A 16,308-nucleotide genomic window follows, 5' to 3' on the forward strand; every position below is an offset into this window, starting at 1 on the left:
GTGCATATCCTGAAGACCCAGCTGTCTGTAAGGTCCTCAGGACAGGCTTGGGAAGAGAAAGTCACTATGCTTAAAGGCATGGTCTTTGGTATTTCTCAGTAAAATGATTTCATACATAGAAACATAGAAGTGACGGCAGAAGAAGACCAACGGCCCATCCAGTCTGCCCAGCAAGCTACACAGTTTATCCATTTTTTTCCCCCCTTTTTTCTCCCTCCCACCCGTCTCTATTGGCTTCCAGCACCCTCCGGCCCCAATTCCCTTCCACCCCTCCACCAATGCAGAGAGCAGCGCCATCCTAGTGAACATCCAGCTCAATCGGGTAGCAACCGCCGCAACCAGCAGGCCACACCCCTGCCCCTTACCCCTGTTTTGTTTGCTTGTTTGTTTGTTTTTTATTTTTTGAGATGGCAGCCCTCCCTCCTTCCGCTCCGTGAAGGTGGAACACCAACCACTGGCATCCCGCTCCGTGAATGCCTCTGTGGCTACTGCCGCTCCGTGCAGTGTTTTGTTGCATGAAAGTGGAACACCAACTACTGGCCACAGAGCAGTTTGAACAACCCTGGTTGGCTTCCAAAGGAAAAGAATAACTTTCCCTGGAATCCAATTTATATGTCCTTGTAATATTCTCTGTAACACTGTATCCAATCAGCTGCTAAATATAAAAGAAAAATTCAGGTCATTAAAATGTTAAGAATCCCCATGCAGAATGAAAAGCATTCGCAAAACATAAATGATACTTTTAATGTTTAATAATAAAAAAATACAATAACTTACAGTATGCCATGTGTATTACAAAGTGGCATTTTTGCAGTTGAAAACTTAGATATGTGATACAAAACCGAAGCAAACACATATTGTTACATTTCAATATATCATGCACATGAAAAGAATTCAAGAGACAGAACCAGGACTTTGGAGTGCTGAGACCTGAGGACTCAGACTGCATGGTTCTGAAACCGGTTCAATGTGTTTAAGGCTGGGGAAGGCTGCTATATACCTTTCTGCCTTCTGAGGAAGCTTAACAGCTGCATCCTTCATCATTACTCACAAATATTCTTCCACAGCGGGATGACCATGTTGTGCCACACTGATACTCATTTCAGATTAGGAGACACAGGGATAAGCCAGCACTCTGCTCCCCTGCATTTCTCAGGGCAGCCTACACAAACACAGTGATTGCTATTTAGGATAGGAGGAGCCTTGAAATAAATGTGGAATGAAAGCATCTGCACTTGTTCACCCCAAAGAGTAGTATTCTAAGTCACCTGGGACAGAGGGAGAATGATAACTCTCAATGTCTCACTTGCAGCTCTGTCTACTGCCCTATGGGAGATCTGGGTTTTATTCCTGGACACAAGTTCTCCGCTTTGGGATGGCAGAGACTGGAAATGCTAGGCCTCAGGGAAAGGATGGAGTCCTAGCCGTTGCACAGTAGCTACATTTACACACAAACTGGCTTCTGAAGAGAGAGATCGGATCTGTAGCCACCTATCAAGAAGGGACTATTGCTGTGCTGACTGGGATACACAAATAGAAGAGTGGATTGTTCAGGAAAAATCTCTGGCATCTTAGATTCCCCACCCTGGCACACAACCATTACCCTATCATAAATGGCAGTGAGCACAGGTTAGACTGGTTCTGACTGACTAGAAGCCCAGGTGAGGAAAAAGGGAGGTCAGACCTCTCAAATATATAAAAAGTAAGGAGAACCATCAGCAAGCACAATAATTTACAGTGATTATTTTGCATTTTGTGGCATGAGAAGGTGGTGAGGAAAGATAGATTGATAGCCTTTAACTAAAAAAAAAATACAGAGGATGAGCAATTGGCATAATGAAGAGTGAAAAGCAGGAGGCCAAGCAAGCAACATGTTAGATGAGTGAGCATGGAGAGGACATTTGAGCAATATGAAGAACAGCAAACTGAAGGAGAAGAGCAAGTGACAGGAGAAATGATCGAGAAGAAAAACGAGCAGCAGGAGGAAGAGTGAGTGACATGAGGACAATGGAGGATGAGTAGCTTGTGGATAAATGGGCAACATGAGGAAGGATTTGAGAAACAGCAGGCAAGATGGGACCGATTGAGTGACGAGAGAACAAGCAAAGAGCATAAAAGAATAAATGAGGATAAGCTACACACGTTGCAACACATGTCCATATTAATAACTGGTATCCTTAAAAAGAAATTGTAGACCAGGAATTATGCTGTTATGCAGTGGGAAGAGAGCAAGCAGATGGAATGGAGAATAAGTGGGCTGGGAATGTGTAGACAGTACAGAGCTGTCACTGGCTGCATGGTTTCTGGAGCATGCATTCGTAATGCAGCTTTATTCAATCACTTTGCATAGGTAATGCCTGCTTGGCACAGAGGAAGGCAGAGCCAAGGGGAATCCCTCTTGCTTGTTTATTTGTCACACTCCATCTCTTGTGCCCCTTCAGAGCCAAGGTAATGCTGCTCGCAGAACTCTCGAATTCGGCTGCAGGCCTCTAGCATCATTTCCTCTGGAACTGTCACCACAATCCGAAAGTAGTCGGGGTACTCGAAACACTGCAGTTAACAGGGGAAAGGGATTCATTAGTTTGTCTAAGGCGGTTTGGATAATAGCATTATGTCAGGTATTTCAAGACAAGGGCAAGAGTTGGAATGCCACTCCAGAAGAAATTGAAAAGGAAATGATTCAGGATCCTCACAGGCCCTTGCTTCTAGTATGTAAAATATGTAACTGTACTTTCGGACACCACAGTTCTAGTTTTTTGTTTATAATGCACTCCTGTTCGATGTAAACCAGCAAGATATGTTTTCATGATTGCCGGTATATAAAAACTCTAAATAAAAAAAAAATAAAAAAATAGTATGCTGAACAATTATTGCAGCAGATTTGTGATACAGTTTGTCTAAAAGGAGCTTGAGAAATCATCTAAAATATTTTCTTTAAGAAGTCAAGTCTGAAAAACAAGTTACCGTGGCAGGAAGACAGAAGACTGACTGTTCTGAGATCAGTCGCTCTGTGAACTCTATATCGTTCTCAAATTCTGGGAAGTGTTCCATGGCAATCCCAACCTGCCGCAGGAGAATGAGAAACAGGTGTTGCCTTTAAATACACTTAAGATTAGTTTCTTTTTTTCTTTATATATGAACCGCAATAGCAACTCTAACCTAACAAAATCAATACTTAAACAGTTTTATATTGAAAGAATCCTGTTACCGCATATTTTTGGCACGTTCATAATGTTTTAGCTATCCTAATTAATTTCTATTACTATATGTGCCTTTATGTAAACCGTTGTGATGGTTAATTTACTGAATGACGGTATAGAAAAGTTCTTAAATAAATAAATAAATTAAGGGGATGACATGGGGCTGAGAGACTTGACGGAGGTGACAGACAGTAAAACTTTATAGTTCCAAAGGGAAGAAAAGAAAGCCAATGTCTTTATTAAGCCCTTTTGTGTTGATTCTTCCACATTATTTGAGTGTTAATGTTTGGCCCTGAAGCCAGCCTTACCCCCAACACACTCGATGCAAAAGACTGTCCTTTTTGCAAGCAGTTTTTACATATTGAGAACTCTCATAGACAAGTGTTCACTCACTATTCTGATCACATGAAAGTAGTTACTCTCTACCAATTATCACAACATGAGGTCTCGCTGCTTTTAAAAGGACGAACATTTTCATCTTCCACCAAACTAGATGAAATTCAACTTTGATCTGGAGAAATATTTTGAGAACATTGCACCTAAAAGTACAGTATATTTCCACAAGAAAGTACATGCTTCTTACATACTGGATCATAAATGCAGAAGCAAGAACTACTACGCTACCCAGGCGATTGGCTACAACAGCAAACCAGGCAGCTATGTAGAGAGTTTCAGTCACAGGCTACAATCTCTGGCAAACAGAAGAAAATGCTATATAACCTTTCTCAACTAGAAAAAACTGCAGTAAAACATGTACAAAAGAACCCCGTCACAGGAAAGGTTCCAGCAGTGAGAAGGAACAGAAATATTTTACTGCCTAAGGAAAGTGGTGCATGCAGGCGAGAAGTCGGGAGGAGAGGTGAAGGCGGATGCCTTATCAATGCCTGAGAAGGTTTTTGATAAAGGATTTTGTTGTCAGTGGGAATTCTTGGTGAAAGGAGATCGCCCATCGGAAGAGAGGTCCTGTAGAGTTCCTGTTTGGCACAGGAACAGGCATTCCAGCAGAGGCGCATCCAAGTGCCAGAAGCTGATGAGAGAGAAGAGGTCAGCTAGCTTTCTGAAAGACCCAAGGGAGGAAGGATCCCTGCCCCAGGGTGCAGACCTGTCTGGCAGAGGATTAATATTGCTGAAAGAGGTTTTTGTATCATTTGAACTTGTTTGCACTGGATTGCAATATTTACTAGTGCACCAGTATTTTATAATTTTTGTTACCCATCTTCAGTGCCAGTAAAAGAATTGTTATTTTTGAATAACAAGTGTTGGAGTCTTAGAGGTGCTTTTTGATGTGTTGACTGGATTGCTGAGTGGAGTTTCCTCTGTAAAAGGAAACCTTAAGGACCTTGAAATCTTTTCCTTCCTCTGTGGGAATCACTGGGGTTCCTCTGGTCCGTAGCCTCCCAGTGAGCTCCTGTGCCCGAGAGCTAATTGGGACGAGGGTTACACACAATGCACTGATTTTAAACTGCATTTAGAGGATGCGTTCCTGTGAATACATTTTGGTCAGTGAAGGAAAATATTGTTTGTAGATTGCATTTACCATGTTATTTTTATATTAAAATGTATATAAGAACATAATTGCCATACTGGGTCAGACTGATGGTTCATCAAGCCCAGTATCCTGTTTCCAACAGAGGTCAATCCAGATCACAAGTACCTGTGAAGATCCCAAACAGTAAGAACATAATAACATAAGAAAATGCCATACTGGGTCAGACCAAGGATCCATCAAGCCCAGCATCCTGTCTCCAACAGTGGCCAATCCAGGCCATAAGAACCTGGCAAGTACCCAAAAACTAAGTCTATTCCATGTTACTATTGCTAATGGCAGTGGCTATTCTCTAAGTGAATTTAATAGCAGGTAATGGACTTCTCCTCCAAGAACTTATCCAATCCTTTTTTAAACACAGCTATACTAACTGCACTAACCACATCCTCTGGCAACAAATTCCAGAGTTTAATTGTACGCTGAGTAAAAAAGAACTTTCTCCGATTAGTTTTAAATGTGCCCCATGCTAAATTCATGGAGTGCCCCCTAGTCTTTCTACTATCCAAAAGAGTAAATAACCAATTCACATCTACCCGTTCTAGACCTCTCATGATTTTAAACATCTCTATCATATCCCCTCTCAGTCGTCTCTTCTCCAAGCTGAAAAGTCCTAACCTCTTTAGTCTTTCCTCATAGGGGAGCTGTTCCTTTCCCCATGCTGCTAATGCCAAGAGATAAGTAGTAGCTTTCCCCAAATCTTCCTAGTTAATAACAGTTTTTGGACTTTACTCCAAAAGCTTGTCCAAACATTTTTAAACCCAACTGCCTTTACCACATCTTCCTAATTGCATGAAAAAGTATTTCTCTAATTTGTTTTAAATGTGCTGCACTCTACTCCACTCATGATTTTATAGACCTCTGTCATATCCACACTCAGCCATCTCTTCTCCAAGTTGAAGAGTCCTAACCTCTTTAGCCTTTCTTCATAGGGGAGCCATTCAGTCCCATTTATCATTTTGATTGCCTTTTTCTGTATCTTTTTCAGTTCAGATATATCTTTTTCTAGAAATGCAGTGACCAGAATTATACAGAGTACTCCAGATGCAGTTTCATCATGGAGCAATAAAGAAGAATTATGACATTCTCATTTTTTCACCATTCCTTTCCTAATTCCTAACATTCTGTTTGCTTTTTTGATTGCTGCCACACACTGAGCTGTGGATTTCAAAATATTGTCTATTATAATGCCTAGATCCTTTTTCTGGTTGGTAATTCCTAATATGGAATCTAACATTGTGTAACTACAGTTTGGATTATTTTTTCCTATGTGCATCATTTTGCACTTGTCCACATTAAATTTCATCTGCCATTTGGATGCCTAATCTTCCAGTCTTGCAAGGTCCTCCTGCAATTTCTCATAATCCGATTGTGATTTAACAACTTAGAATAATTTTGTGTCGTCTGTAAATTTGATCACTTCACTCTTTGTTCTCTTTTCCAAATCATTTATAAATAGGGTTTCCAACTTGCTCCAGATTTTCAGGACAAGTTGATCCAGTCCTGGTTTTACTCCCCTCCCCCCCCCCCCACCGCAAGCAAGTACTTAGAGTCTTGGTTTTATTAAGGAATGTAATAGGGAATTCAGAACAAGTCCCAGTATGCAATGGGGTAAAACCAGGACTGGATCAACCTGTCCTGAAAATCTGGAGCCAGTGGCAACCATATTTATAAATCTATTAAAAAGCACCAGTCTCAGTACAGATTGCTGGGGCACTCATTGTTTACCTTCCTCCATTGAGAAAACTGACCATTAATTCCTCCTCTCTGTTTCCTATCTTTTAACCAGCTTGCAAGCCATAATAGGACATTGCCATGACTTTATAATATTTTTAGGAGTCTTTCATGAGGGACTTTGTCAAACACCTACTGAAAATCCAAATACACTACATTCACCGGCTCACCATTATATGCATAAAACATAACAACATAAGAAATTGCCATGCTGGGTCAGACCAAGGGTCCATCAAGCCCAGCATCCTGTTTCCAACAGAGGCCAAACCAGGCCACAAGAACCTGGCAATTACCCAAACACTAAGCAGATCCCATGCTACTGATGCAATTAATAGCAGTGGCTATTCCCTAAGTAAACTTGATTAATAGCCATTAATGGACTTCTCCTCCAAGAACTTATCCAAACCTTTTTTGAACTCAGCTACACTAACTGCACTAACCATATCCTCTGGCAACAAATTCCAGAGCTTTATTGTGCGTTGAGTGAAAAAGAATTTTCTCCAATTAGTCTTAAATGTGCTACTTGATAACTTCATAGAATGCCCCCTAGTCCTTCTATTATTCGAAAATGTAAATAACCGAGTCACATCTACTCATTCAATACCTCTCATGATTTTAAAGACCTCTATCATATCCCCCCTCAGCCATCTCTTCTCTAAGCTGAAAAGCCCTAACCTAACCTGTACCTTCTCCATCGCAACTATATCTTTTTTGAGATGTGGCGACCAGAATTGTACACAGTATTCAAGGTGCGGTCTCATCTTGGAGCGATATAGAGGCATTATGACATTTTCCGTTTTATTAACCATTCCCTTCCTAATAATTCCTAACATTCTGTTTATTAACCCCTTCAAAAAATGTAGCAGATTGGTGAGGGAAGACTTCCCTTGCGTAAATCCATGTCAGCTGTGTCCCATTAAACCATGCCTATCTAAATGTTCTGTGATTTTGTTCTTTAGAATCATTTTTATGATTTTTTCCAGCACTTAAGTCAGGCTCATCAGTCTATAGTTTCCCAAATCACCCCAGAGCTATTTTTTAAAATCAGTATTACACTGAACAATCTCCAATCTTCAGGTACAATAAACAATTTTAATGATAGGTTACAAATTACTAGTAATCTGTGTTTTCATTTTTTAATTCCTTCAGAACTTTGGGGTGCATACTATCTGTTCCAGGTGATTTGCTCTTCTTTAGTTTGTCAAACTGACCTATTACATCTTCCAAGTTAGAACATAAGAAAATAAGATATGCTATAGTAGGTCAGACCAAGGGTCCATCAAACCCAGTATCCTGTTTTGAACAGTGGCCAATCCAAGTCACAAGTACCTGGCTAGTATCCAAACATTAAAAAGATCCCATGCTGGCAATAAACAGTGGCTATTCTCTATTGATTAATAGTTTATGGATGTCTCCTCCAGGAACTTATCCAAACCTTTTTTAAACCCAGCTACACTAACTTCCTTAACCACATCCTCTGGCAATGAATTCCAGAGCTTAATTGTATGTTGAGTGAAAAAGTATTGATGAGTTGGCCGCATGTGACATTCCAGAGTTCCTGGAGGGGCTAACAGACCTGCCAGGGAGGATAGACCATTGTCTGCAACAATGAGCCAGGGAGGTTCGAGCCCTTCATAAGGCCATCATGCTGGCCCCTTGTTTCCAGTGCCAGCTGCCGCTATCGGTTCTTGCACCATCTCCCCTGCACACTTGGATGAACCTATGCAACTAGGCCATGGTCGCCTTAAGCCCGAGGAGAGGCTCCACTGCTGGCAACTAGGCCTGGGCTTGTACTGTGCAGGCATGGGCTCCTGCTTGCTCAATGCCTGGTTAAGCCAGGAAACTTCTGAGTCTAGGATCTGGTGGAGAGGTGATCGTAGGCTCCCCAACTGATACTTCTGATGACAACCACCGTGGTCACCAGGATTTCTTCACCCTAGCCCTAATGGACTCCGGTGCTGAGGGAAATTCTGTAATGAAGGAACTAGTAGATCATTTATGGATTCCCACCATCCAGAGAAGGTCTCCATTAATCATCTCCTCCATCTATGGGAACCCTTTGCCTGGCCAAATCACCTTTGCATCTGTACTACTGACCCTGTGTACACTATTGCGCCATGAGGATCAAATAGCTTTCCACTTCATTACCAAAGCTGTCCACCCAATTATACTGGGACTACCCTGGCTCCAGAAGCATGCTCCACAATTCAAGTAGGCCACTCTGCAGCTCACCTGCTTGGATCAGCAATGCCATGACTCATGCCTGGAACATGTGGAACCCATGCTCCGCCTATCATTAGCCACCACACTTCCGGGTCTTCCTCAGTACAGCGACTATGAGGACGTTTTTTCTAAGAGGGAGGCTGAGACTCTACCGCCCCATCGCTCATACAACTGTGGAATTGAACTGCTTCCTGACATCAACCCCCAATGGGGCAGAGTCTACTGCTTGTCTCTCCCCAAGACCCAAGTGATGTCGGACTGTATCTGGAAAAATTTAAAACTGGGCTTCATCCGATCATCCTCATCCCCGGTGGGGGCCGGCTTCTTCTTTGTGGCCAAAAAAAACCAGTTCACTCACGCCCTGTATTGACTACCGCGGATTAAATGCTATCACCAAGAAAGATCGGTATCCTCTGCCATTAATCTCTGAACTTTTTGACTGGCTCCAACGGGCTAGGATCTTTACAAACTTAGACCTTCAATGAGCCTACAATTTGATCTGGATCAAACCCAGAGACGAATGGAAGATAGTGTTCACGTCACGTGATGGACATTACAAGTATTTAGTGATGCCCTTCAGGCTGTGTAATGCCCTGGCCATTTTTCAAAAAATGATGAACCAAATATTCCTGGATTTACTCTATGGCTGCATATTCATATACCTTGACAGCATTCTAATATTTTTTCGAGACCTCAGCACCCACTGCCAGGACATACATATGGTCCTCCAATGACTAAGATAAACAAGCTGTTGTAATCCACTTAGCTTGGCAGATTCATTATAGGTGGGCTATAAAACTTTTTAAATAAATAAATAAGCTATTCGCTAAGCTTGAAAAATTCTGTTCGAGAACGTTTACTTTTCCTAGGGTATATCATATCCAGGAGAGGCTTCCATATGGACCCCAAGAAGGTAAAAAGCATCCAGGACTGGCCCCCATCTGGAAGGACTTTGGGCTTTGCAAAGGTTTCTGGGATTTACCAACTATTGTTGCCAATTCATTCCAAATTACTCCACTATCGTGGCACCTCTCATCGCTCTCACCCGGAAGGAAGCTAACACAAAGGATTGACCCCCGAAGCTACAGCAGCATTCCAGGAACTGAAGGATGCCTTCCTGAGAAATCCGTGCCTTCATCATCTGGAACCTACATGTCCATTCATCTTGGAGGTGGACACCTCCACCTTGGGACTGTGCTAAAAGATTCCTTCACCCCTGCTCAATCTCAAAAATGTTTTTGTCTGCTGAGCACAACTACAGCATCAGCCACAGAGAACTCCTAGCCGTCAAACTAGCTCTGGAAGAGTGGCGTCATCTACTTGAAGGCACCCAACAGCATATCACCATATATACAGATCACAAGAATCTCGTACACCTTCATCATGCCCAACAACTAAATGTGAGACAAGCTTGCTGGTTCCTGTTCTTTGCACATTTTGATTTTGAACTGAAGTATTGGCCAGCTCTCAAAAACCTATGGGCTGATGCCTTCTCTCGCTCCTTCCAGGCAGAGGACATTCCAGAGCCTCCTAGACACATTATCAATTCAGCCAGGATCCTATTAGCTGCTTCCATGATGTTCCCTACAGAAAAGATGGTTGTGCCTACCCGTGGAAAGGTTTTGAAATGGTCTTATGTCTCCCATGTCACAGGTCTCCCTGAATGGGCCCAAGACCTTACACTGCTTCAACAATTCTATTGGTAACCTCTAATGAAGCAAGATGTTAAAGCATATGTGGATTCATGCCCTACCTGCGCACAGCAGAAAACTCTGTTGGGCTGACTGTGGGAGATGTTACAACCATTGCCAGCACCCTGGACCCACTTATTCACCGACTTCATAGTGGATCTCCAACTCTCAGACAGCACCACTGTAATCTGGATGGCTATTGATCACTTCTCAAAGATGGCTCACTTTTGTCCCACTTATGGGCTTCTCTTCGATTCTGGAGCTAGCATGGCTCCATGTGTTTCGCTTACATGGCCTATCCAAGCACATCTTGTCTGACTGGGGAGTACAGTTCATGGCAGAATTCTGGTGTTCACTGTGTAAAAAGTTAAATATTACCCTGGACTTAACAACAGCATACTACCCACAGGGAAATGGACAGTATGAATGCACAAACCATATGCTCAAAGCCTTCCTTTGGGCCTATGTCAATGAGCTTCAGGATAATTGGGTTTTCCTATTACCCTGGGCAGAATTTTCACATAACTCCCATGTCTGTGCTGCTTCAGATACTTCACCATTTAAACTGATTTATGGGAGGCAACCCTTACCACCTCTACCGCTCCCCGTGGTAGTACCTTCTCTGGCAGCCCAGTTATCTGCCCAGGAACTCCAAGACCTCTGGTCTTGCACCACTATCCTTACTGAAAAAGCAGCAGAAAAGGCCAAGAAGACCATAGACATGCACAGGAAACCCACTCCTCAGTTTAAGGCAAGTGAGAAGATCTGGCTAAGCACCCACCACATACACCTGAGGGTGCCTTACCCCATAATACATTGGACCCTTTACCATAACTTGCCAGTTAGGACCAGTGACCTATCAATTATAACTGCCACCCTCAATGGGCATACACAATGCTTCATGTATCTTTACTAAAGCTGCTAATACTTTTCTGGCCCTCTAGAGCATCTCCAAAACTTCAAGAATTATCCACAGAGGACAGCACAGTCTACAAATTCTGGATTCAAGGCACAGAGGCAAGAAGTGGGAATACCCCTCTCCTGGAAAGGTTATTGGCCCGAGGAGAACTCTTGGGAACCCACTTCCAACATCTTGGACCGCAACATATTGAAAGAGTTTCATACCCAGCATCCCAAGAAACTTCAGGGAGGGGTCTTAAGAGGGGGCTGGTCCACGTGTCCATCTCATGGTCTCAGCAATTACCTCCAGCTCTGAGCCCGATGCAGCAGCCTCTGATGCTGGGGAGAACCCCTCTGCAGATGCATGGCCGACTGCCGCGTTCAGCATAATCCCAATTCAACGCTGCTGCTTCCCTGGGCCCTCCTAAGGCACACGTGCGCATCTGACATCACTCTTCTTAAAGGGCCCACAGTGGGAAAAACTCAGCAGCACCTGAGGATAACATCACTGACAAGGGCCTATAAGAGACCACCTCAGTGGCTCCTCCTTGCCTCAGTAATAAGTCCACCACTGCAAGTTGCCCCAGTGTTACAGAGCCTTCCTCTGTGGTCTTTGTCTTTTCAGTTCTCCGTCTGATCTTCAACTGTGGTCAGTCTTCATTTCTTCGGTGTGTCCTTGCCTGCCCACCTGTGTTGTTCCTTGCCTCCCTGCCTGTCTCTCCATCCCACTTTTCCTTGGATGGATCTCTGGTTCTGACCTCGGCTCGACTCATGACTACGTCTGAACTCTGCCTGCCACTGACCACTGCTTGATTCTCAGCTATGCCTGAACTCCGCTGACCACTGCCTGACTCAACCACCTTCGACTTCAGCCTGCCCCCGGACCCTGGCCTTTGAACCAATCATCTCTACTGATCTCCAGCTCATTAGCAGAGGCCCTTGCCTAAGATATGCCAGTTCAGGCACCCGAGGGCTCAACCTAAGGAGAATGAGGGCTGGTACAGGTGAAGCTCCAGCTGAGCCTCTGCCTCAGCCAACTCAGCCAGCCAACGGTGGGGACCTGCAGGGCTCCTCCCTGAAGATTGCACCAACTCCACCTTGGCCCAAGAGTCCACACCCGCAACACTAGCAGCTACTTCTGAATCCTTTATTCACAAATCTCCTGAGCAAAACATTGTCTCTTACCAGTTTGAACTCTATCTTCTATCAGTTGCAGTTTGAATTCATATAAACTTAACAGCATCATCAGAGAATCTCTTCATGGCTGTTACAACTCCTGAAACCTGTATAGTTATTTTTTATTCCCCTGTAAGTTGTTTAATTTATTGCTTCAATAAATGCTTATAAATTAAAGAACTGAATCTATCTGGTATCTAAAGCTGGGACACAAGGTTATCTAGATTCTAGAAGCACAAGCGTCATCTTTTGAGGACAGCATAGATCATATAAAATGTCTATTTGCCTGTAGCTAATTTACTTTTCCTATTGAAACCAATCGAATAAGCAGTGACAGAACAGCTGTGCAAGGTGAATGATATATGAATTATATGAATAAGGGATACTCTGGTTTCCATGCTACTTACAGCATAGAAATTTTAATGTTTGCTCTTATAGATGACCCATTTTGAACCTTTGGTAATGGTACAAGTTTGTGGGTTATTCTCTTAGATCTCATGGTCATCTTTGATACTCCAGATTTTGTTATCCTTTTGAGGCAGCATAGAGATAGCAGTTTTAGACGTAGAGCACCGGCATGGCTGACTTCGTAGGGAAGCAGCAAATAGTAATTAATACTTTTTCATCGTCCTATTATTGGGTAAATTGTGGAGTCCCTAGGGGTTCTCATTATTACCAGTTTTATATAGCATATATTTGAAGCCATTGAGAGATTTAATCAAACAATTTAAACTGCAATAATTCATTTATGCAGATGACATACAACTGCATGTTGTGTAAGGGCTGATATGGGAGATCCTCTATGTAAGTAAATCGTCCTTTTTAGGTTTGAATCTACCATTTACCTCAGGACATAGTTCTCCCACGACTAGATCATATTGCTGGATGTGACTTAAGTAGGGAAGATGATATTAACTCTAATTCCAAAGGAATTTTTGTTTTACCATTTACCAGCTGTTTGTCAGATGCACCATTTTTTGAGCCTATCAAGTCTATAGTAAGGGCCTTTATTTATTTGCAGATAGACAACTGTAATAGTCCAGGGCTTTTTTTTTCAGGAGGTACATGCCAGTACTGAGTACCTGCACCTTTTCCTCCAACTGCTTGATTTGCCCTGTGGCCCCTCAAAAACCAAAACAAAACCATGCAAATCCGCATGTTGTGAATACTGGCACATTTTTTTCCAGAAAGAATGCTCTGTAACAGTCCATAATTTGGTCCGCCCTTAAAGCCTCTAAAAAACCTTCAACTGATTCAGAACACTGCAGACAGGACTGTGCCAGGAAGTAAGCATGGGGGGCATGTGATTCCCATACTGAAATTCCTGCATTGGTTGCAGGGAGGTATTTCATCCAGCTTAAAGTACTGATTCTTTCATTTAAGATTCTACTTCAGGGTAGGGCAATTCCGGTCCTTGAAGGCCACAAACCAGTCTGGTTTTTAGGATGACCCAATTAATCTCTGGAATTTGTTGCCAGAGGATGTGGTAAGAGCAGTTAGTATAGCTGTGTTTAAAAAAGGATTGGATAAGTTCTTGGAGGAGAAGTCCATTACCTGCTATTAATTAAGTTGACTTAGAAAATAGCCACTGCTATTATTAGCAACAGTAGCATGGGATAGACTTAGTTTTTGGGTACTTGCCAGGTTCTTATGGCCTGGATTGGCCACTTTGGAAACAGGATGCTGGGTTTGATAGACCCTTGGTCTAACCCAGTATGGTAATTTCTTATGTTCTTATGACCCAATACACATGCATGAAATAGATTATCAGCACTAGCTGGATAAAATACAGCTGTGCTTCTGGAACGCTCCTGACATCACCTCCTGTACTCACTCAGTAAAAAGTTATCCATTGGGTGGGACAAAATCAAAATTTGGGGTGTGGCTAACTCTCAAACCCTTTTGAATACGGACCTTTTAGATATTACAGTGGGCCGGCACAGAATAGAAGAGGGTCCTGGTGGATATGGTTATTTAAGCGGTCATGAGATATGCCAAAGATGCCTATTCTATTAGAATGTGGGCTAGGAAGATTTGCAAGATATATTGTATATTTTTAATTTGTAATTTGGATTTTTATTATGAGTTTGTTATTTGATGCTGGGTGGGAGAGCCACTATGTAATAATTAGGAATATTTAGGATGATTTTGGTATGAGTTTGTTATCCAATGTTGGGTGATAGCTTTAACGTGATTTTTAGAATGTTTATTGTGAATGTACTGTTATAATTTGTTGTACTACGCTCTGAACACTTTGGTGGTAAAGCATAGAGCAAATTTTGTTTTTATTATTATTACTATAAGAGTGCTATATTTCTGTCAGTAACAGGAATGAATGGTTATTTTTTTTTTTTGCCATGAAACAATCTCTTTCTAGCTTTATTGCATCATTAAAGGGATTAAATATTTTCAGTGCTCTAGAACATAGCGGAAGCGCTACCTGAAATGGAGTCAAGCGTAATTTAGTAGACTATCAAACCAAGACAATGAAATGCAAAAACTGCCTATCAAACAGCAGGGAAAAAAAGCATATTTTTCTATACTATATACCATAGGTCTCGTCTTAAATAAATATCTTTTATTACATCTTAACATAAAAAAAAAGTCCATTCATGTGAAACCTGCCTTGAATAACAGTTTGACAATTTGTATTGAGCTGAGGCTTTAATTGGAAGCACAAGCTGTTCCCATTGCAACAGGAGGCCTACAAACAAGAGAAGGACCCCAGAGGGCAGCTTATTGGCGGTATGTGAGACCCCAGGAGGTCCAAGTGCTGTATGTATGAGGGAGGCCCTGGAGAGATCGTTCTCTCTATTTCTAAACCACTTCAATGTTGTGATGGAATCAAACTGAATACTAGTGTGTGGGAGACCAAACTAGACCTTTTATTGCAAGTAGGCCCAGGTTTGAGCAGTGGCTCCTGGTCTCTTCTGAGATGTGTTCATTCAAGCCGCACAAGTACCAAGAAGAGACCTTGGCATGCTTCCTTCAGAGACAAAAAGTAAAGACTTGTAAAGACATATTTGGCTGGGCTAATGAACAGATGCAGATAATCTGCCAAAAATGACTGTGATCCTTACTGGCTGGCAAGATGCATGTTTTCCGGACTGACTATATGTACAGGGGTCTTCCTATATGTATCTTGGTGTTAAAAACAGAAAAAAGACAGAATAAGAATGAATATTTGTCTCTTCGCATTATTCTACTTGCTCCACCGCCTCTCAGGTCTGAGCACAGAACAAAACACTAAATTCATGCTGAAAAAAAGGAAGTATGAATATCTCTAGGGATTCAGATTCTGAATGTATTAGCGAGACCACAGAGGACTGGGCAATGAGTGTAGGAGAAGGTATTTGGCGTATGAGAGACTCTGGAGGATTAGGTGTTGGGTATATTAGAGACCTTGGGAATGTGATTTGTTGGGTGTATGGAATCTGGCATTTGCCTCACTTTGCTGTATGGGAGACTTCAATCCCTTACCATTAGATACATGGCACCAGCTGGACGGATTGGCTTTAGTCCAGGGACAACAGAGAGGGCCCTGTAGCAGAGTTCAGCATTGGCCTGCAGAATGTAGAGAAACATGATAAAGAGAGAAAATTATTCATTTATAAAATGTATATTCCACATAATCAGTAAGAAATTATCAAAGTGGTTTATAATTATATGAGGATTCAAAAAGTTGATAAGATCAGAAAAAATACTAACTCTAAACCGGAGACAATTCCATGTCCTATATGTATGCCTTGACTAGACTGTAAGGTTTATAGAACAAGGACTATCTCTTATGTATTTATACTGCACTGTGGATGTCTAATAGTCAGGGTTTAATTTGTAGACA

General features: G+C 42.2%; 1 protein-coding gene across 1 annotated transcript in view; it reads right to left on the bottom strand.

Moving 5' to 3' along the window:
- Nucleotides 1-723: 723 nt before the first annotated feature.
- TAT (tyrosine aminotransferase) overlaps nucleotides 724-16,308 on the bottom strand; it is a 124,077-nt gene continuing 108,492 nt past the window's right edge. The window contains exons 10-12 of the mRNA XM_029608248.1: nucleotides 15,948-16,031; nucleotides 2,965-3,063; nucleotides 724-2,550 (exon numbers count right to left, since the gene is read on the bottom strand). Of these exons, the coding sequence (XP_029464108.1) occupies nucleotides 2,407-2,550; nucleotides 2,965-3,063; nucleotides 15,948-16,031 (327 nt within the window). The 3' untranslated portion in view covers nucleotides 724-2,406. The remainder of the gene's footprint in view (nucleotides 2,551-2,964; nucleotides 3,064-15,947; nucleotides 16,032-16,308) is intronic.

The sequence above is a fragment of the Rhinatrema bivittatum genome, chromosome 7 (genome assembly GCF_901001135.1).
Source record: "Rhinatrema bivittatum chromosome 7, aRhiBiv1.1, whole genome shotgun sequence".
In the NCBI taxonomy this organism is placed as follows: domain Eukaryota; kingdom Metazoa; phylum Chordata; class Amphibia; order Gymnophiona; family Rhinatrematidae; genus Rhinatrema; species Rhinatrema bivittatum.